At 41.9% G+C, this 22694-nt stretch overlaps 1 protein-coding gene across 1 annotated transcript in view; it reads left to right on the forward strand.

The window, feature by feature from the left end:
• NPC1 (NPC intracellular cholesterol transporter 1) overlaps nt 1-22694 on the forward strand; it is a 53721-nt gene that overhangs the window by 1282 nt on the left and 29745 nt on the right. Inside the window, exons 2-4 of the mRNA XM_049620348.1 lie at nt 14897-15019; nt 15975-16081; nt 18588-18763. Of these exons, the coding sequence (XP_049476305.1) occupies nt 14897-15019; nt 15975-16081; nt 18588-18763 (406 nt within the window). The remainder of the gene's footprint in view (nt 1-14896; nt 15020-15974; nt 16082-18587; nt 18764-22694) is intronic.

A 22694-nucleotide genomic window follows, 5' to 3' on the forward strand; every position in this document is an offset into this window, starting at 1 on the left:
TTTCTTTCTTTCTTTCTTTCTTTCTTTCTTTCTTTCTTTCTTTCTTTTATAGCTGACTAGTATCCCATTGTATAAATACATCACATCTTTATCCATTCATCTGTCAGTGGACATTTAGGTTGTTTCCATATCTTGATTATTGTGAATAATGCTGCAGTGAATGTAGGGGGTACACATATCTTTTTGAATTGGTGTTTCCATTTTCTTCTGATAAATATTCCGAAGTGGAATAGCTGGGTCATATGATAGTTCTATTCTTAATTTTTTGAGGAATCACATAGTATTTTCCACAGTGGTTGTACCAATTTACAATCCCACCAACAGTATACAAGGGTTTCTCTTTCTCCACACCCTCGCCAACGTTTGTCAGTTCTTGTTTCTTTGATAATATCCATTCTAACAGGTACAAGGTGATACCTCATTGTGATTTTGATTTGCTTTTCCCTGTTAGTGATCTTGAGCATCTTTTCACGTGGCTGTTGTATGTCTTGTGTGCCATCTGTATGCCTCTGAGGAAATGTCTGTTCAGATCTTCTGCCCATTGTTTAATTAGGTTGTTTTTTTGGTTGGTGTTGTTGAGTTGTATGAGTTCTTTATAAATTTTGGATATTAACCCTTTATCAGGTATATGGTGTGCAAATATGTTCTCCAGTAGGTTGCCTTTTCATTTTGATGATAATTTCCTTTGCTGTGCAGAAACTTTTCAGTTTGGTATAGTCCCACTTATTTATTTTTCTTTTTGTGTCCCTTGTTTTTGGAGTCAGATCCACAGAGACATCACTAAGACTGATGTCAAGGAGATTACCACCTATGTTTTCTTCCAGAAATTTTATGGTTTCAGGTCTTCCATTCAAGTCTTTAATCCATTTGGAGGTAATTTTTGTAAATGGTGTAAGATAGTGGTCCAGTTTCATACTTTTGCATGTGGTTGTCCAGTTTTCCCAATACCAGTTATTGAAGAGACTGTCCTTTCTCTGTTGTATGTTCTTGGCTCATTTGTTGTATATTAATTTTCCATATTTACGTGGGCTTATTTCTGGACTTTGAATTCTATTCCATTGATCTGTGTCTTTGTTTATACCAATACCACATTACTTTGTTTACTATAGCTTTGTGACATAGTTTGAAATGAGGGAGTGTGGTATCTCCAGCCTTGTTCTTCTTTTTTAAGATTGTTTTGGCTTTTGAGTATCTTTTGTGATTCCATATAAATCTTAATATTATTTGTTCCTGTTCTGTAAAGTGAACCATTGGAATTTTGTTGGGTATTTCACTGAATGTGTGTGTAGATTGCTTTAGGTGGTATGGACATTTTAACAATATTCTTTTAATTCATGAGCACAGATTATCTTTCCATTTCTTTGTGTGTTCTTCAGTTTGTTTTATCAGTGTCTAATAGTTTTCACCTCCTTGGTTAAATTTATTCCTAGATATTTTATTCTTTTTAAGGTAATTGTAAACGGAATTGTTTCTTAGTTTGTCTTTATGAATTTTCATTGTTAGTGTATAGAGATGCCACAGATTTCTATACATTGATTTTGTATCCTGTGATTTTACTGAATTCATGTATCATCTGCAAATAGTAACAGATTTTACTTTTTCCTTTCTGATTTGGATGCCTTTTATTTCTTTGGCCCAATTGCCATGGCTAGGACTTCCGATATTATGTTTAACAAAAGTGGTGAGAATAGGCATCCTGTTCTTAGATGAAGAGCTGTCAATTTTTCACCATTGAGTATGGTATTAGCTGTAGGATTGCCATGATGGCCTTTGTCATGTTGAGGTATGTTCCTTCTATATCCACTTTGTTGAGAGTGGTTATATTCATCATAAATGGATGTTGAATTTTGTCAAATGCTTTTTCTGCATTTATTGAGATGATCATATGATTTTTTATGTCATCTTGTTGATATGTATCATATTGATCTACAGATGTTGAACTATCCTTGAATCTGTGGAATAAATCCCACTTGATCATCATGTATGATCCTTTTAGATTTTGTTTGCTAATATTTTGTTGCGGATTTTTGCATCTGTGTTCATCAAGAATATTGGCCTGTATTTTTTTTTTTTTTAATAGTGCCCTGGTCTGGTTTTGGTATAAGGGTAATGCTGGCCTCATAAAATGTGTTTGAAGGCTTTTCCTCCAAGACTTTGAGTGTAGGTATTAAATTAATGTTTGGTGGAATTTGGTAGGGAAGCCATCTGGTCCTGAACTTTGTTGGGAAGTTTTTAATTACTGTTTCAATCTCCTTGCTAGTAATCAGTCTCTTCAGATCTCATATTTCTTCATAATTCAGTCTTGAAAGATTGTATGTTTCTAAGAATTTCTCCATTTCTTCTAGGTTGTCTAGTTTGTTCGCTTATAATTGTTCACCGTAGTCTCTTATGGTCCTTTGTATTTCTGTGGTATTACTTGTAACTTCTCTTCCATTTCTTAATTTTGAGCCCTCTTTTTTTTCCTAGTCACAGACTGAAAGTGAAGGGATGGAAAAAAATATTCTGTACAAGTGGAAATGGAAAGAATACTGAAGTAGCTATATTCATATTAGACAAAATAGACTTTAAAACACAGACTGGGCGCCAGGGTGGCTTAGTCGGTTAAGTGTCTGGCTTCTGCTCAGGTCATGATCTCACGGTTTGTGGGTTTGAGCCCCGCATTGGGCTCTGTGCTGACATCTCAGAGCCTGGAGCCTGCTTGCGATTCTGTGTCTCCCCCTTTCTCTCCCTCTCTCCCTCCCTCCCTCTCTCCTTCTCTCTTTCTCTCTCTCTCTCTCTCTCTCTCTCTTTCTCTCCTTCCCTGACTTGTGTTCTATCAAAAGTAAATAAAAATCAAAACAAAAACAAAAAAAACCACAGACTACTAAAAGGGCATTCATTACATAATGATAAAGGGGTCAATCCAGCAAGAAGATATAACATTTATAAACATATATGCATCCAACATTAAAGCACCAAAATATATAACACAAATATTAACAGACCTAAAGGGAGAAATTGAAAGATACAATAATAGTAGGGGATTTTAATATCCTACTTTCATCAACAGATAGACAAAAAAATCAGTAAGCATCAGCTTTAAATGACACATTAGACTAGATAGACTTAATGGATATGGACAGAACACTCCATCTAAAAGCAGAATACACATTCTTCTCAGGTGTGCATGGAACATTCTGTAGGATTGCATGTTGGGTCACAAACAAATCTCAATAAATTCAATAAGGTTGAAATCATATCAGGCATCTTTTCCAACCATGGTAGTATGAAACTAGAAATTAATTACATGTAGAAAATGGGGTCGGGGGTGCCTGGGTATCAGTCAAATATCTGACTTCAGCTCAGGTCATATTCTCTCGGTTCATGAGCTCAAGCTCCACACTGGGCTCTCTGTTGTCAGTCACTTAGGATCCTCTGTCTCCCTCTCTCTCAGCCCTTCCCCCACCCCTCAAAAATTTTAAACTAGAAAAACATTTCTTTTAAAAAAAAAGAAGAAGAAAACAGGAAAACCCACAAAGGCGAGCATATTAAACAACATGCTACTGACCAACCAATGGGTCACTGAAGAAAATCAAAGGAGAAATTTAAAAGTACCGAGAGAAAAATTAAAACAGAAATATGACATACCAAAATCTGTGGGATGCAGCAAAAGCAGTTCTTAGAGTGAAGTTAATAGCGATACAGGCCTACTTCAAGAAAGAAGGAAAATCTCAGTGTAATGTAACTTTACACCTAAGAAACCTAGGAAAAGAGCAAACAAAGCCCCAAATTAGTAGAAGGAAGGGAATAATAAAGATCAGAGCAGAAATAAATGAATCAGAAACTAAAAAGATGAAAAATGATCAATGAAATTAAAAGCTGGTTCTTTGAACAGAGAAAATTGATAAATTCTTAACTACATTCACTGCTATTTCTGTGTCTGCAGTTTTCTTTTATTCACTCATTCATTCATTTATTTATTTTTAAATGTTTATTTTTGAGAGAGAGAGAGAGTGTGTGTGTGTGTGTGTGTGAGAGGGAGAGGGGCAGAAAGAGGGAGACACAGAATCCGAAGCAGGCTCCAGGTTCCACGCTGTCAGCACAGCGCCCAGTGCCAGGCTCAAACCCATGAACTGCGAGATCATGACCTGAGCTGAAGTTGGACGCCCAAGTGACTGAGCCACCCAGGCACCCCTGCTGTTTTCTCTTTTAAAACTAGGGGTTGAGGCTCCTGGGTGGCTGAGTTGGTTACGCCCAACTTTGGCTCAGGTCATGACCTCGTGGTTCACAAGTTCAAGCCTCAAGTTGGATTCTCTGCTGTCAGCATGGAGCCCCACTTCAGATTCTCTCTCTCAAAAAGTAAACAAATTAAAAAAAAAAAAAAAGAACAGTGGTTGAAGGGAGGTGGGTCAAAGTCTAAGGATATAGCATAGTGCTGATTAAACCAGATGAGGATGCAAGAGTGAAGGTCTGGGAATTTGGTGACCTTGTGCCCCCCTCATGGACATGTCAGTAATGAGGTAGTAAATCAGAAGGGAAAGCAAATTAGGGAGCTTCCCTGGACTAGGAGACCTCTCAAATTTCTGGGTAGTTCTTGGAAGCAGGTAGGTTTTGCTGACGTGGTGAGGGCCCAAGAACCAGGAGAAGAGCTGTGGCTCCCTCCCCTATGTATGTAGAGGGGCTCCCCAGCAGTGTGGGCTTGTGGAATAGCACACATTTGGTATTTGGTGCCTGGTTGGGAGGGAGGCAGAAGAGAGCAGGTAAGTGGTTTGGAATGGGGTCAGTGGGTAGACCACTCACTAGCTCTTGCTTTGGACACATTACTCTGTCAAACCTTAGTTCCTTTTCAAGACAGACAATACCTTGTAGGATTATTGAGGTTGTTAAGTAATATGGCATATGGAGACGTTATGACTGTGGTAAAAACTCAAGGAACAGTAGCACTTCTGTGCCTTTAAGAAAATACAGCTGTTCAGTTTCCCTGGAGTTTTAGGTCAGGATCTAGTAGACAGGCTTCACACTGGTAAGTAGCTTTAACTTAACTCTGAAATCCTTTTACCTCAAGGTAGTATCCAAGGCTGATGGCCAATGAGTGCGTCTCCTCGTAGGACTTTTTGGGTAGGTCAGAGGTTCATCATGAGTCTCTTGCAAAATGCCTGGATAGGTCTGTAAATCTTAACTGGAAAGATTCCTTTGTTATTTTACAAATTAACTCCCTCACAGGCTTTCAGCACACCTGAACAGGCTGGGGGAAGAAGGAAAGGCGTCTGCTCTGAGAATTCTTACCAATGATAGCATCTTGTCTGGGTTCAGTCTGAGCACTCAGGAAGTTCTCTTGCAGAATTAACAGACTAACTGTCCTTTGGGGGGATTTTTGCTTTTCTTAATTTTTAATTTTTACAGATGATGAAATAACATTACTAGATTGCGTGGCTTTTAAGCCTTGTACTCACCCAAATAATGTGTGCAGTTTTGAGAAATCACATATATTTCTCCTGATTGTAATTTTTATAAGCTTTTTTTTTGAGGAACTTAGAGCATAGTGAGGTCTAAGTAGGAATTAAGCCATTAAAATGGCTTTTCCTGAATAGATCAGGAATGGTTTAATCTTTCGACATGGAGAGCATTGAAGAAAACCCACATTCACCCCAATTTCAGATGGTTAATCTTTCCCAGTCTCTCCTACTCCTTGATTGATACTGTGCTCAGATATCTTATTAACATAAGTAATCAAGGGAAAATGAGGTTTTTATTTTAGCGAGTGGGCAGAAAGAAAATGGCTTGCTGAATAGGTCTTTGTATTGCCTCAGTGTTTGTCATATTACCCAGAACAAAGAATCCCTCTGGTCTGAAGACAGTATGATCTCTCTTTCCTGGGTGATCCTTCCCCACCCTCCACTCCTCCCAAAAGGGAGGCTTTTCAGGGTGTTTTAAGGATGAGATATTACCTACTGCGGAAGCTGGTGTTAAACCATCTCTAATCTGATCGTGGGCGCCCTTTCTGCCCTGTCACCCACAGCTCTGTGAAGGGCATCAGCTCTCTGGCCAAAAAAAACGACTTAACAACTTGCTATCAAAACCCTGCCCATCTTCCAAGGCCCAGTTCAAATGCTATGTCATCCGGGACATTTGTTATCCTGTTCCCCCAACTAGAATGCCTACCTTCTGAAGCCGTACATCTGTGTTTATACTGCAGCAGCAGCTTTTACCTATCTGTGGGTCTTGACTCTTGCTCTCACCAAGAGTGATCCTGGGCAAGCCAGTGATCCCCTGGCACCTCAGTCTCTTCCTCTGTAAAGTCGGGTTAACAACTATGCCTGTTTCTCACGGTGCTTATGGAAAGAGAGAGAAATATTGTTTGAATTGAAGTACTAGATTGCAGGCTCCTTGTGGCAAGAACTGTATTTTACCAATTCCACTATGGCCAAGACTCTCTTTTTGGAGTCATCAGATCATTGGGCCTTTGTGGGTTTAGGTGTGGGGATAAGATGGGGGAAGGATTCAGAGGCATTGCTTTCTGGATGATAATCAATAATCAACTGTGGCCCAACAAGTTTTTTGCCTGGAGTATGCCTCTTATTTTCAGTTTTTGGAATATTTGCTTTGGCAGGAAAACTTTGGGGAAAAAACCAAACCTGTCTCTATGCAAGCATGCTGTGGGGGGATTTAAGAGGGAAGCTTTAAAATTTGTTCTCGATCTTATTACTGTCCCTTGGGCCACAGAGGAACTCCAGTTCTTGTCATCCACTAGTTTCATAAATATAAAGTGGTTGCTGTGGGTAGTGTAGATACAAAAGTAGATCAAAAGAGTTACCTACACAGAAAGCAGTCTAAACTGTAAAGTGCTGTGTAAATGTTAGTAGTTTCTTTCTCTATCTTGTTCATAGTTGAAGGGAAGAAGGATGAATACATAAAAATGTACAATACAATGAAAAATGTGCTCTAACAAAAGTAAGGACAGAATATTACGGGAGTCCATTTTTGAACTGACCTTTGGAAGGCGAATTAATTCTTACCAGGTGAAAACTGGAGAAAGTAGGGGAGAGTTACCTAGTTGTTACTGAAAACCAGACAACTGTATATTTGAAAAGGGTGAATTTTATGGTAAGTTATCTCAATGTTTTTAGAAATGATGTTCTAGATTACAAGAATCTAAAGAAAAAAGAGTTACCTAATTTTTGCATAGTATTCCATTGCTAAGACACATCTGGTCTCATCTTAACACCACAGAACCCCTTTAAGATAGATGGGATTCTGCGTGCCCTGTTTTACAAGAAATTAAGGATATTAAGGCCTAAGTTTGTGCCAAGGTCATGTAGCTGATAAATGGCAGACTAGGGGTTGAGCCACGGTCTTCTGACTTCTGTGCTCTAGTTTATTCAGATTCAAAATATTGGTACCAGATTACTTATATTTAGCAAGCTAAATTGATCAGCAGATGTTCAGCAGATGTTCCAGATGGCCAACAGGGTGTTTCATTCAAGGCTTGCTCCTAGTTCCAGTGTGGCTTCTCCAGAATCCAGCAATGAATCAGGGATGGGGTTAGCCTCGTGGCCTGGCCCTTTGTTCATTTGCCACACTGTATACATATTGCATAGGAAAAGACCTGTGCACAGTATACGTTCCCATCTGCTGTTTTGTTTTAGTCTTGTGGCTTTTGGATTATTTTTCAAGTTTGTGAGTGCTAAGGCTCAGAAATGTCTGATGCCAACTAGTAGTGTGACCTTGGGCAAGTCACTTAAACTTCAAGCTAGTGGGGTTATTTGTAGAGTGAAGACTTGCTGAGCCTATCTAAAAATGTATGAAGTAAACACCCATTTATAGGCACACCTAGTGGTCACACAAATTATCCGTTGTTATGTGGATATGTTTACCACATTAGCTATAAAAGAGAGTTCCGGAGATTTCCATCATTAGAAGTCACACCAGAGCAGCCTCCGCCCCAAATATCCTGCCATATTTTTTGGTCTGCCTACCAGACTCCAAGGAAAGAGCAGGCAGCTTAATCTCTGGATAGGATTCTCTGTGTCTCTCCATCCTATCCTGCGTTGTCCTGACTGGCCAGGCCAGCCCCCTTGCTCCCTGCAGAGGCCTCTCCCTACCCCCTAACCAACCCTCCCTTGCTGGAGCTTGAGCTGGTGTGTCTCTGGGTTCTGCCATGAACTTTACCTATCCAAGACAGTGGCAGAGGTGAGAGGACCCGGCCCTCCACTCCATGTGCCGTGGGGTGGCCGAGAGCAGGCCCAGAGCTGAGGGTGGTCAGTGGTGGTAACATGACTTGACAGCAGCCTGGAGATGTACTTAGAAAGTGGTAAATGGTCATCATTATTTCCACAAGTGAACACATTTAGGTAGAAAGAGGGTAGTGGCTGGGACAGCCCATCATTGGTGCACAGTGAAAATCTGAGGACGTATCTATACAAACTGAGCTGGAGTTTGAGCAGTGCAGCAGCTAGGGGGTGAGGATAGCAGATAGGATGGAGAATGCTTAACCTGACCTTCAAAATCTTCTTTCTCACTGTTGGTTTTGTTACTTAGGAGCCATGTGACCTTAGAGAATCTTCTGTGAGCCTTGGTTTCCGTACCTACAAAATGCTGCAATACTACTCCAGAGGTTATCTAAGAAATACATGAGGCAATGAGGGAAGGGATCACTGAACTTCATGCCTGGCATGTGGTTGATGTTCACTAAGCATTTTGCTATGAGTTAGTTAATACTTGAGATTTATTAAAGGCCTCCTGGAGTGTAGGATTCTGTTGCTGATGCTCAGAGCTTCTCCATCTGATAGATGTGCTTTTATAGAGTTCCCTATTAGAGTCTGTTTTGCAGTTGGTGTAGTTGTCGACATATAGCAGAAGGGTGTTTTGTTTTGTTTTGTTTTGCTGAACTACTATTGTTGAAAGAAACTTCCCAGGGCACCTGGGTGGCTTCAGTCTGTTAAGCCTCCGAGTCTTGATTTCGGCTCAGGTCATGATCGCACGACCTCTGTGCTGACAACACTGAGCCTGCGTGGGATTCTCTTTCCCCTTCTCCCTCTGCCCCTCCCCTGTTGCGCTTTTTCTCTCTCAAAATAAATAAACTTAAAAAAAAAGAGAGAAAGAAAGAAACTTCTATCCACTCATCTAGCCAATAATTAAACCCTAGAGCATGTTTTGAAACAGCCATGTGACCTAACCTTTAAAAGTAGAGATGCTCTAGCCTTGTAACTACTAAATTCTCGTTTAAAGCCAAAATAACCGGTAGTTCTCGTTTCTGAACTTCTTACATAATCCATTTGAACTCCTTCAACTCATCAAGAGATTTGATGGTTTCTGGGTTGATGGACATTGGATAAGGTACTATAGAGACTTTGAAAGGAAATAAAACATCTGGGCTTCTGCCCTTTACACTTTTATGGTCTTACTAGGGAGTTGAGACAATAACCAGAAACTACTCGTGGAACCTCTCTCTACACACGTAAATTTACAGTTCTCATTCGTTCTACTTCATCGGGCAGGAGCCCACAAATCACACAGCCTGGCCATAGCCTATTGTTACGAATAAAGTTTTCTTCATCACCCCTACACCCATCATGTACCTGTTGTCTGTGGTTGCTTTTGAGCTACAACAGGGTAGTTGAGTATTTTCTACAGAGACCTTATGGCCCACAAGCCTACAATACTTAATATTTGGCCCTCTTGGAAAAGTTTATCAGCCTCCATCCCAGGGGATCCACGTAGGAGCTTGTGGAATGTAAGTGAGGAGCAGATATCACTCACCGGAGCCCTGGGCTCAGAATACCTGCTGACTTGAGTGGTGAGGATGATGCCTCTGAACACTAGCCAGGTGCTGCCTGGAGCTGACCTACCTCTGTCCCCAGAGAGCTCACCTGACCGGGAGAGCACAGTGCTGGAACCAGGTGAGAGGAGTCAGAGTGAAACTTAATGGAGGTGACAAGTCTTGGGAGAGGCTTTTAAGAGCCGGGGGACATTCCAAGATGGGTAGGGCTGAAACCTGTGAAGAAGCACTGGAGTCTGGCCTTGGGGACCTGGATGAATTCAGAGAAGGGCTGTTTAAGCTGAGCCAAAAGCCAGTCTGTGCAGGGTCATCCAGATGTATTTGTGAAAAAGCTGTTTAGAAGTTACCACACCTTCTTAATGATAGAGAACAGACAGGGTTGATGGAGGGAAGTGGGTGGGGGATGGGCTAGATGGGTGATGGGTATTAAGGAGGGCACTCGTGATGAGCACTGGGTGTTGCATGTAAGTGATGAATCACTGAATTCTCCTGAAACCAATATTGCATTGTATGTTGACTAACTAGAATTTAAATTAAAAAAAATTTTTTTTAAGTTACCACACTTGTATGTTTTTGTGTGTATATGTCTGTACAGGTTTGCCTGTCAGGAGGAATTAAAAGCCTAATAGATTAGCAGCAGTTAAATCTGAGAAAGGGGGTGGAGGGATAGAGGAGTGGGACTTCCAGTGTTATTGCACATACATCTGTGATGTGTGGGTTTGCATGTTTGTGATGAGTGGGTATGGAGTCTGTAATTAAAGAAAGTTAGGGCTCAGTTGGTTAAGCATCTCACTCTTGATCTCAGCTTAGGTCTTGATCTCAGGGTCATGAGTTCACACCCCATGTTGGGCTCCATGCTGCGTGTGGAGCCTACTTAAAAAATAAAGTCTATAGTCATTTATTTTTAACATTTTAGGAATGGGTACCAGTTAAAAATGCTTCAGTAAGATCGTTCTTGTGGTTATAAATAGCTCCGTATGACTGGTCTATGACCACGAGACCAACCGGGAAGAATTGTTATCCTTTAGACTCGGGTCTCCAGGACTTGAGTGGAACTTTAACAAGACGTGTCGTGTGGCACTCAGACCCATAGTTTTTTACTGTTTGAACGGATGGTCATGCTTCTTTGTTAAGTCCGAGTGTGATAACTGACAGAGTGCTCTGTGCAGTCTTTGCTCCTGGACTTTTCCAGGAAGGACATCTGAGCTCATGTTTTGTGGTAAAACACATAATATAAAACTGACAGTGTACAGTTTTTAAGTGTACAATTCAGTGACATTAAAGACATTTTTGTGCAGCCACCATCCATCTCCAGCACCGAGCTCATGTTTGATCAGGTGCACTTTGGGCTCTGGCAGACCTCAGACGTTGGTAGGTTTTATTTCAGCGTTGCTTCCTTCCCCAAATGGATGTTACTGATACGAAGTCAGGCATTCTTGTATCACGGTAAAGGCAGCTTTCAGCCACACCTTACCTTGGGAAAGCGTGTGCCCCGTGTGTGAGCTGTTGGTCGCGCGGCCCACCCCTGGTCTCGGTGTCGGCATGTGCCGCCATGACATTCCAGAGATCTGAGGTGTATCCGTCGTCTTTGTCGATAGAGTCCTGACTGCCCGCTCTGCTGTGGTGGTTTGGAGACTGGAAATCCAGGCGTTTGAAAGCCAGTGAGCTTCTTGGTGGGATACAGAGAAGAGCATGGCCTGGCCAGTGGTCCACTGAGGAGTGACCCTCCGGGTAGCGTGGGTAGGAGTTCCAGCTTCCGAACCAGCCAGGCCTTGGGTGGGGCCTCAGATGAGTCACTCCACCTGTGTAACCCTCAGTTTCCTTATCTGTAGAATGGTATTGTTCTAGTACCGACCTCATAGATCGGAGAATTAAGGAAAATAACAGGGGCACTCTTAGGAAGTCCCTGGATGCTGGGCCAGGCGGCGGCGGTGATGGTGGCGGCGGTGCTGGCAGCCCTCCCAGAAACAGCTGGAATGATGGAGCTCAGGGAGGGAGGGGCTGTGCTTGGCTGGGTCGCGATAAACCCACGGGGGAGGTGGTGGTTGGAGAGTGGCCCTGGCAGGTAGCAGGGGTGCAGGGGTCCGCAAGTCTCTCTGAGTGTGGGACAGAAGATGAGGAATGGGAGGGAGACGAGCGTGCACCCCGGAGCCAGGTGAGGCGTCTGGAGCTTGTCTCAGGCGGTGGGAAGATGGCTTGTAGGCTTCTGAGCATCAGAGAGCTTTGGAGCCTCGGCTCAGGAAGAGCCCACCTGGCAGCTGTGCCTAGGGGACGTGCTGAGGTCTGCAGAGGAGGCGGCAAGGCAGTCTGCATGGCAAGGAAGGGGTGCCAGAAACTGCACCTCACTGGGAACTTCCCCAGGAGGTACCTGGGGCTTTGAAACCCCATGAAGAGAGATTGGTGGAGGAGGAAAGATTGGTGTCCTTTGGAGCACCTGGGGCACCTGGGATGTCAGGCAGGTAACTGGAAGGGCAGCTGGAGAGAAACTGGGGTCATTTGACCAAGAGGGAGAATGATACCGGAGGAGCGTTTATTGGCAGGAGCTGGTGAAGGGATGCACAGAGAGATGAGGTTGAGAATGTGGAAGAGAGGGGTCGGGCGGTGGAGGTCCCCCGGGAGGCTGAGGAGCGCGGCACCAGCTGGGCCGGCGGCTCTCGCTTTCAGCTGTAGGTGAGGCGAGAGGGAGCTGAGGTGGAAAAGAGGGCTCCCCCACCGGCTCAGCTGTGTGAGTGAGTGCACACCTGACCGTGCCTTGCACAGGGTGGGATCGGGAGAGGGTGTGGTGCTAGAGTGAGGACCTTAATTATGCAGGCAATTATATTTTACTGAGAGTCTGTTTCTGGAACTAGAATGTTCCAGTTTGAATCCTAACTCTGCCACTCCTGGGCAAATTAGCCTCTCTGTGCCTCTGTTTTCTCAACTGTAAAATGGGTATAACTGCACTTCCCTCATCAACTTGTGAGGATGAATTGGGTTAAAAAATGAAGAACAGTTGAAACCGTGCCTGCCGCACAAGTAAATGGCTTGCGAGTGCCTTTGGGCCCCACTGGCCTGGGCTGCCTCCAGAGGCAGGATGACTTTGGGAAGCAAATCTGTTAGCATTGAGTCAAACACAGTTTTCCTGGGCCCAAAGAAATCTAGGTGTTTTATTTCAGGTGTTTTACTTCAGGTACTCTTTGCTGAGGTCCCAAAGAATTGGAAGACAATAATGATCCCTTGCATTTGATTGTATAGCTTTACAGTTCACTAAGTACTTCCACATAAATTCCCTTATCCGATCTTCACACCAAACCTGTGAGATGGGCAGGGGTTATGAGCTGCTGTTCACAGGGAGCAGAACTGCTCAACACGGTTTCAGTAACCTCCAGCTGCAGGCAGGCCCAGCAGGCACATTGACTGAGAGCCTCGTGAGCTCTGAGGATCAGAACCCAGGACTCCTGACCTCCTCCCACCCCCCTGCCCCACCCCTCTTCTACCCCAGGGATGGAAACAACCTTGAGATAAAGGCGGGCATTATGAAGGATGACTGGGAAGCACATTGTGCTGAGTCTTTATTTCCTTTCGTAACATTGAGCACTGAGGAAAGGGAACTGAGACTCCAGACCCTCTTCCTGTTAGTCATGCCAGAGTTGCGTTTGTCGACTGGCCTTCTGTCACTCTGGCGGGTGACTTGCCAGAGTGCCCAGGCTTGGACCTGCTTGCCCTTTGGCTGTGTTGAGAATTCTGTGCAGTCTGGGGCGGGGCCACTTGTGTTTAAATTACATGTCATGTCAGCAGTTATGCCACCTCCTCAGCTTTTTTGCCTTTTCAGACTTCAGTAGATGGATAATTTCCTTTTAGTCAGAAAACTAGAATTTTGGAAAGAGGAGCACTTTCCCTGGAATCGCTAGGTTCATGGAAATAAATAATTGCGATTCTTTTTAAACAAAAACAGTGGCGGAATTTTGCAGCTTCTTGCCAAAGGTTTGATATGTGGCATTGTTGAATACTTGTCACTTCCTCATTTGTATAATTTCCCTCCCTTATGGCCTAAACATATGACTTGTAATGAATACAGAAAAGAGTAAGTCATAATTTCTGTTTGAAAATACCTGAGAAATGAGTTCAAAGTAATCTTGACCCCTTTGATTCCCCACACATACACACCCCAACCTCCTGCCTGTTTCCTTTCATGTTTTTAGAGCCTCAAGGGCCTGTGATGGGATTTGTATCTTGATGCTGAGGATCAACACAGACTGACTGACCTCCTTGCATACATGTTGGTCACGTGCCACTGCCGCTGGAGAGAATTCACTCTTCTATTCAGATTTCTTTTAGTGGCTTTTCCAGGAGGTATCTTGAGAGTCACAGTTGCTACTTGATGGCCTCTATTTCCCCACGGGACGGATGATTGCAAGGCCTTGCAGGCCTGTGGCCCTGGCCAGTGTGGTGGATCTCCGTGGCTGTGCTGACGTGATGATTCACGCTGCACCCTCCTCCCCTTCTGAGTTTTCAGACAGCCTGGTGACTCTCACGCGGGAAATATGAGTGGCTCTTGAGAAATCTTTATTTTTCTTTTAAGATTGCTGAGGTGGTTGTCCTTAGAGCTAGCACATTCTTTGCTTTCTACTTAAACCTCGAGGATTCTTTCTTAGGGTTTATTGGGGGGTTTGGCTTTGCTTTTCATGTTACTCATTGATGGGCTGATGTGAATCAACCTAAATACGTATGGAAATGTTCTTTCATTATTTGGAGCTTATGTAGTTTCTTATGCAGATGTGCAAAAATGGTGCCTTAAAAATTGCAGACTTACATACTATCTTGCTTTCTTTCCTCTACACTGGTTCTTAGTGATCTTTACATGGAACTATAGCTTCCTTTCATTGACAATAAACTAGCAGGAACTAGGAATTGTGTAAATAAGTAATTTCTATTACCTCCTTTGCTGACTGACTTGGCAAGCCCATTTTAGACATCTTGTCAATTTTAATTAATATTTCCCCAAACATTAAGCTAACCAGTGCCTCTTGCTGTCACTTCCTTTTGCAGGTAACGTTGGAAGGTTTTGTAATAGTGTTTGAATGGGTGCTTTTCGCTGTTGAAATTTCCATTACCTTTGGGACCCCGATGAACTGAGTTTTGTGTGGACTCTGTCTGTAGGTGTTGGCACAGTCTTGCATCTGGTATGGAGAGTGTGGAATTGCATCTGGAGATAAGAGGTACAACTGCAAATATTCAGGGCCACCAAAACCCTTGCCGAAGGATGGGTATGACTTAGTGGAGGTAAGTTTGTTATCTTGGGCACTGGGAACACAAAATGCTAATCGGAGATCCTCTGTAACTACACTGTAAATATCACTGAGAGGTGGGGCTGAAACTAACAGGTTTAAATCTTACCCCAAACGCTTATCTGGGGCACACAATAGCACAGAAGATAACATAACTCCCGGAGGCTTGATTTCTTTGGGACTCACTTTATGCCTTTCTCATAGTTGTAGTTTCCACATAACAAGTTACTATTTAGGGACTGACCTTGGTACCGCAAATGTTGCTCTTTTCAGCTTCTTGAAAATATACTAGAAGTTAGCTTTTTTTTGGTTCCTGGATTTCAGGACTCAGGCAGGCTGGGCTGCTAAGTGGCTCTGACTCCCTTGTCCTGTTTATCTTAGTGATTCCCCCGTTTTCCATCCAGAGCCTGTGAACTTTGGTTGCTACCAGGATTCTGTTCTCTGTTGCCTTGTTTACCTTTCCTGATACACAGGGATATTAGAAACGAACTGGAAAAATCTGGTTTTAGAGGGGAAAAGTCTGGTTTTAGAGGCCTCGGTAATGTAAAATCAAGTTGCCATGTGGCGGGTCTCCTCGACTGACTTGGTACTTTCATGAGAATTGTTAAAGACCTCTGACTTTCTCTGTCGTGACTAATGGAAGTAGTCAGTAGCATTTGGGCTAAACCTGAACAGAAAACTAAAGAGATCAAACTGGTTGTCATGGAGGGAAGGGAGCTTCCAAATAGGAAAAAGATTTGAAATAACTGTACTGCTTCTACTTTTGTGACTCCCTCGTTTATAAATAGTAAAATTGATAGCCCTGTAAAAGAATTCTGCAAGAACTTTGCAAACACATTTCTTACCCTTCTATACCTATAAAGGACTATGTGAGTAAAATTGCCTTATTGAGTAATGTGTGTCCTGATTTGACTTTGCTGCTCTGATAACCATGCTTTCTCACCCAAAAGGAGCTCTGTCCAGGATTCTTCTTTGACAACGTCAGTCTTTGTTGCGATGTGCAGCAGCTCCGGACACTGAAAGACAACCTGCAGCTGCCTCTACAGTTTCTGTCCAGGTAGGTTGACCACCTGGCAAACAACAAAAAAAAAAATAGTAGATTTTGAGCACTTGTTAACTAGTGACGTCCTGATTTCCTTAAAAAAAAAATTTTTTTTAACGTTTATTCATTTTTGAGAGACAGAGCACAAGCAGGGGAAGGGCAGAGAGAGAGAGGGAGACACGGAATCCGAAGCAGGCTCCAGGCTCTGAGCTGTCAGCCCAGAGCCCAGTGCGGGGCTCAACCTGGGATCATGACTGGAGATAAAGCTGGACACTTAACCGACCGAGCTACTAAGGCGCCCCTACTGATTTCCTTTTAAAAGTTGGTTTTCATTTTATTTCAAGAAAGCAATCTTATGACTTCTCAGAAATAAAGGACAATTTCTCGATAAAATAATAGTTACCAGATTTAGTTCTCTTCCTAGTTACACGCAGAACTAATGTGGGGCTTCCTCTGAGATGTCCTCACCCAAGGGACTTGGTCTTTTCATACTCGAGCCTCTGGGCACTGTGGGGAGGAGAGGTTCTGGTGGTGCTGCCAGGTCTGTGACCCGAGACCCTCCTCCGTGTGGTCCTCTGCATCACCTCCCTCTCCGCCCCACCCCTAGATGATGTGGTTCTCTCTTCCTGCAGTGTCCTGAGATGCTAGAGTCCCAGTCCTCCCTAGAGCTGGCCTTTGATAGCTGTTAACACGATTGTTCTGGCAAAGCTGGGAGGTTTTGTCAACATTAGTTCTTTGTCCAGTCTGTTCTGTTCTCTATGACCAGGGCCATGAAAAGGGTTGCATAATAGGTGTTCTTCTCTGAGCTCACTCAGCGGTTCTCAAATGTGCAAAAGAACAAGCTGGTGGTGGTCTGTAGAACAGCACATCATGGTCTCTTCCTAAATTTTTCACACTGAAGCACCCTGATAAAGGACATAGGAAGAGGGGGCGATGCTTCTCTATGCACATACCACTGTAGGTGACAGGGCGGTCCACATCCTCTGAGAAAACCCTGCATCTTCCCAGAGGTTTAAACTGACAACACAGAGTGGAAAACCATCCCTAAACTGTTCTTCCAGGACAGCGTACCCTATAATAATAGATGAAACAGTGGAGAATCTAATTGGACCAGCATACCCTGTGGAAGGCCAGTGGATGGTGATGGAGCAGGTTGCAGCCATCGTTCAGTCAAAGTACATTTGTTTAACACCTACCCTAGGTGAGGCATTATGGACGTAAAAATAACCGAGATCAAAAGATAACCAGATTTCCCCGTGTTGTCAGCTCTGTTTATAACAGAAAATAATGAGAAGCTAACACGTGCAGCTGCCAGAATTGATCGTGGAGATTAAACTTAATAACATGCAAAGAGGTTTGTGATTCACAGAACATGGTAGAAATCTGGGCACCCCGGGAGTAGTGTGTGTTAGAATGGTGTAATTGTGGTTCTCGTTCTTGTCACAGTAAAGCACGGGACTCCTGAGAGCAGGTCAGTGTGCGTGTCTGCTCCCTTACTAGACCAGGGGCTTTGAAGGCTGGGACCACCTTCCCTGTTCCGTGTCACGTGGGCACCTGGACCAGATCGGAGTTGAGGGTCATCTCGACTGGTTGTGCAGCGAGAATGCAGGTCTAATGAAGCTGTAGCTTTTGCAGATAGAAGTGAACCAAACTGGGGAGAGAGTTCTCCCACCTAACAAGTCACCGTTAGAAGCTTAAACGTTGAACCTGAAGGACAGCAGACACAAGCAGACACAAGACAGCAGCTTGTGGTCCTCATGAGAACCTGTGTGTTTCTGCAACCCATGCAGCCAGAGAACACCACTGCTGTTCTTATGCCTTCTTCTCAAGTCACGGGGAAATCCTCTTGTGTTTAGAGAGGGTCAGGGGATTACCTGGGGATTACCTTAAAGAAAGACCTTCAGTAGCAAGATGAAAATTCTAATGCGTGAATCTCGTTTTCCCCTTGTTTTTCTTCTTTTTAAAAAAAACTTTTTTTTTAAGGTTCATTTTTTTGAGAGAGACAGAGCACGAGATGGGGAGGGGCTGAAAGAGAGGGAGACACAGAATCTAAAGCAGGCTCCAGGCTCCTAGCTGTCAGCACAGAGCCCGACGCGGGGCTCAAACCCATGAACCACAAGATCATGACCTGAGCCGGTCTGACTCTTAACTGACTGAGCCACCCAGGCACCCTTCCCTTGTTTTTCTTCTTAATTAGAATTGTCCCCATGATGCTTCTAAGTCCCCTTAGTTCAAGACAAAGAAAACATGTCTATAAATTGCAAAGCACAGAATTCAGAGAAGCATTTTTGTCTTTCTGAAATTGCACCTGGACAACATATGTGTAGTAATTAGGGCAGTTTTTAAAGAGACATCTTTATTTTAACACAAGATTTTAGGTGTAGAATTGCTGGGTTTAAGAGGTTCTTAGATAATTTACTTGTCACTTTATAATAAATTTAAAATATTCTTTGTTGTATATCATCTTTTTTTGCTGGCCCTGTTATCTGTGAGATCAGACAATAGTTTACTTTCTCTTTAGATGTCCATCCTGTTTCTATAACCTAATGAACCTGTTTTGCGAGCTGACGTGTAGCCCTCGGCAAAGTCAGTTTCTGAATGTTACAGCAACTGAAGATTATGTTGATCCTGTTACAAACCAGACTAAAACAAATGTAAAAGAATTACAGTACTACATTGGAGAGAGTTTTGCCAATGGTGAGTAAACTTTTTTGGGGGGTGGGGGGTGGGGGTGAGTAAGCTTTTAATTATTCCTTTATTATTACATTTGGCATCAGGATACTGGGTCAGGTTGTTCCTTTTTGTTGTCAGCTGTGTGAAAATGACAGTTATAAATTCCATTGGCCATGAAATGCGACTTGTTGCTTAGCGTGTATCTAAGACTTGAGCTACAACCTATAAAACAATCTTTTTTGAAGTATTTGCTTAATCCCTTCCTAACTGTAATTTCCCACATGGAAATTTTTAGTGTGTGCAAGTTTACTTTTCTGTATATCTTAGAAGCCATTAGAACTTTATTTCTAGTGGACATGAATTGTGTAACTTCATGAGTTAATTGCAAAACTGAGGGGAGAGTGTGGAAGGGTGGAAATGAAGAAGGGAAGCAGGAGGGGAGATTTGACTCAAGACATACATCACTGTAAGGGAGAGTAAACAGATACCACAGTAGGGAAAAGGATCCATAACAACTAGAAATCATAGGATAGTATGAGAAAGACCATCTAGTGTTTGTAGAAAATGATTGAATTGAAAGAGTCCTGAAAGAATAGAACACAAGGGGAAAAGAATGAAAAGATTAGAATTAGAACCAGCTGGCTCTTTTAATAAGAAAAAGCCACTTAAATGAACTGAAATATAAATAGCAGATTCAACACCACTGAATAAAGAATGTGCCCAAGAACATCTACAAAATAAGAGAATAAGAATTCATCATATAAGAACAACATACAGATTTAATTGTAATGATCACTTAAAAATGTAACCAAAAATTTAATAGAAAATGTAAATAATAAAAAATAATGAAATATAAATTAATGTTAGTTAAAACAATTAATTAAAAGATTGTCTCCATCACAAAACCAATAAAATAAGCTATGTAGGAATAAATCTACCAAAAGATATGACATATGAAGCATCCTGACTGTATGAAGAGAGATCATCTGTCTAGAAACAGAACCATGCTTATTGAAAATTGATATATAACAGGTGTGTTGTTACAAATCATTAAAGGAAGGGTGGACTAGTATATACATGGTGTGGTAAAATTGATCATCTAATTTTTATCTTTGTATATCGTACTAAAGGTGTATAGATTAAAAATCCTAATCTTGGACATTTTTAGAAGTAAATACAGAATATATTTACGACTTTAAGATAAGGAAGTGTTCTAGACTAGAGGAAAAGCAGAAATCATAAGTGAAAAGATTTATAAACAGTATCTAGAACAGTCACTGAAACACAGATTAAAACAGTGAGCTGCCATTTCACACATCAGATAGGCACAAATGTAAAAATTGGTCAATTCCAGATTTGGTAGGATGTTCAAGCAATAGGAATGCTAATATACTGCACCATTGGCAACCATAACTTAATAGGAGTGTTTGAAACCCGTTCTGCACTACCTGGTAAAGTTGAGGATGAATATACCCTCATTCCAGAAATTCCACTTACATAGATGCCTGCCCTAGAGAAACTCCTAATGCACATAAACAAAGAACCATATAAGAACATTCATTGTGGCACTTTTGTGGTCGTCAAAAATTGGTGACATCAGGAGAATGAAAAGACAAGCACAAACTGGGAGAAGATACTTGCAGAAGACACATCTCATGAAGGACTCTTAACAAAATATATGAAGGACTTTTTTTTTTTTTTTAATGTTTGTTTATATTTGAGAGAGAGAGCCCGAGCAGAGGAGGGCAGAGAGAGGAAGACACAGAGTCTGAAGCAGGCTGAAGACACAGAGTCTGAAGCAGGCTTCAGACTCAGGACTGTCATCACAGAGCCCAACACGAGGCTCGAACCCATGAGCTGTGAGATCATGACCTGAGCTGAAGTCGGACACCTAACCGACTGAGCCACCCACAGACCCCAAAATAAATGAAGAACTCGTAAAACTCAATAATAAGAAAATGAATAGCCTGATTGAAAAGTGGACACAAATCCTGATCAGACACCTTACCAAAGAAGATAATGGATGGCAAATAAACAAATGAAAAGATGCTCAACATTGTATGTTATTAGGGAATTCCCGATTAAAACAACAGTGAAATACCACTACGCACCTGTTAAAATGGCCAAAATGCAGAACACTAACACCACCAAATGCTGGTGAGGATGTGGAGCCACAGAAACTCTAATTCATTTCTGCTGGGAATGCAAAATGGTTCAGCCACTTTGGAAGACAGTTTGGCAATTTCTTAGAAAACTAAAAATGCTCTTAACCATATGATCCAGCAATCATGGTTTTTGGCATTTACCCCAAAGCATTGAAAACGTATGTCCACATAAAAACCCTTACATGCATGTTGTAGCAGCATTATTCATAATTCACACCAAGATGTCCTTCAGTAGGTAAATAAACTGGGGTACACCCAGACAATGGAATATCCTTCAGCATTAAAAAGAAATGAGCCATCAAGCCATGAAATGACATGGAGGAATGTTAAATCTATATTACTAAGTGAAAGAAGTGAATCTGGAAAGCCTACATACTGTATGATTCCAGGTTTATTATATTCTGGAAGAGGCAAAACTATGGAGATAGTAAAATGATCAATGGTTACCAGGTACTAGGGGAAGAAAGGAGGAGCACAGCGGATATTAAGGACAGGGAGACTATTGTTTAATACTATAATAGTGGGTATGAGTCATTATACATTTGCCAAAACTCATTGAATATACAACACCTACTGTGAACCTTGAAATAAACTGTGGACTTTGAATGACAATGATGTGTCATTATAGGTTCATCAGCTGTAACAAATATATATATACTCTGGTGCTGTTGATAGTAATGAGGTGCTTGTGTTGAGGCAGGAGGTGTGTGGGAGTTCTCTATACCATCTGCTCAATTTTACTGTGAACCTAAAACTCCTCTTTAAAAAGGCCATTAATAGGGGCGGCTGGGTGGCTCAGTCAGTTGGGTGTCTGACCTCAGCTCAGGTCATGATGTCGCAGTTCACGAGTTCAAGCTCTGAGCTGTCAGCACAGAACCTGCAGCCTGCTTTGGATTCTGTGTCTCCCTCTCTCTCTGCCCCTCTGTCTCCTGTGTGTGTGTGCACGTGTGTGCACACTCTCTCTCTCTCTCTCTCTCTCTCTGTCTGTCTCTCTCACTCTCAGAAATAAACATTAAAAAAAATTTTTTTTAAATAAAAAGTCCATTAATAAATTAACTAAATTGGGGCACTAAATGCTGATTAAGAGAAGAATGGATAAATATATTTGGAGCATAGTCATAATCTATAATGGAATATTTAAAACTGTTAAAACGAATTGGTTACATCACTGACTTGAAGTACTTGAAAAATTGAAAATGTCACAGGATAGATGTAGTATGTTGTTTATATTAAACACTACTACATATCTATGTATACAGTATATCATGAAAGTACACAAATATGCATGGGAAAGATAAACATCAAATTTAGGGTTGTGGTTTTACCTTAAGCAAGGGAATGTATTCCTAAGTAAGGGTATTCAGGGGACTTCAACTGTATCTGTAGCATTTGGTTTTTTTTAATGTTGGGGCAAATGAAAAATAAGATTAATATAGCTGGGTGCTAAATAAATGAGAATTGTATTATTCTCCATATTTTCTGTATGCTTAAAATATTTAATAAAATAAAAACCTGAAAACCAAATAGTGAGCTGGAAGATATGAGAGAATTACTTAGAAAATAGTGTAGAGTTATGACAATCTGGAATCATTAAAGAAATGACATGTGGGATAATGTGAAGAGCTCCAGAGAAGGAAGAGAGAAAGTTGGGGAGAAACAATAAGTAAAAAGATAATGGCCAAGGGTTTTCCAGATTGGAAGAGAGATGAATCCTTAGACTTAGGGGCAGAAAAATTAATCTTAAAGCCAGGTAAATTAAAAAGAAAGAAAATACACAAAAATCAGTTGTA

Source organism: Panthera uncia (genome assembly GCF_023721935.1).
Source record: "Panthera uncia isolate 11264 chromosome D3 unlocalized genomic scaffold, Puncia_PCG_1.0 HiC_scaffold_8, whole genome shotgun sequence".
Lineage (NCBI taxonomy): Eukaryota > Metazoa > Chordata > Mammalia > Carnivora > Felidae > Panthera > Panthera uncia.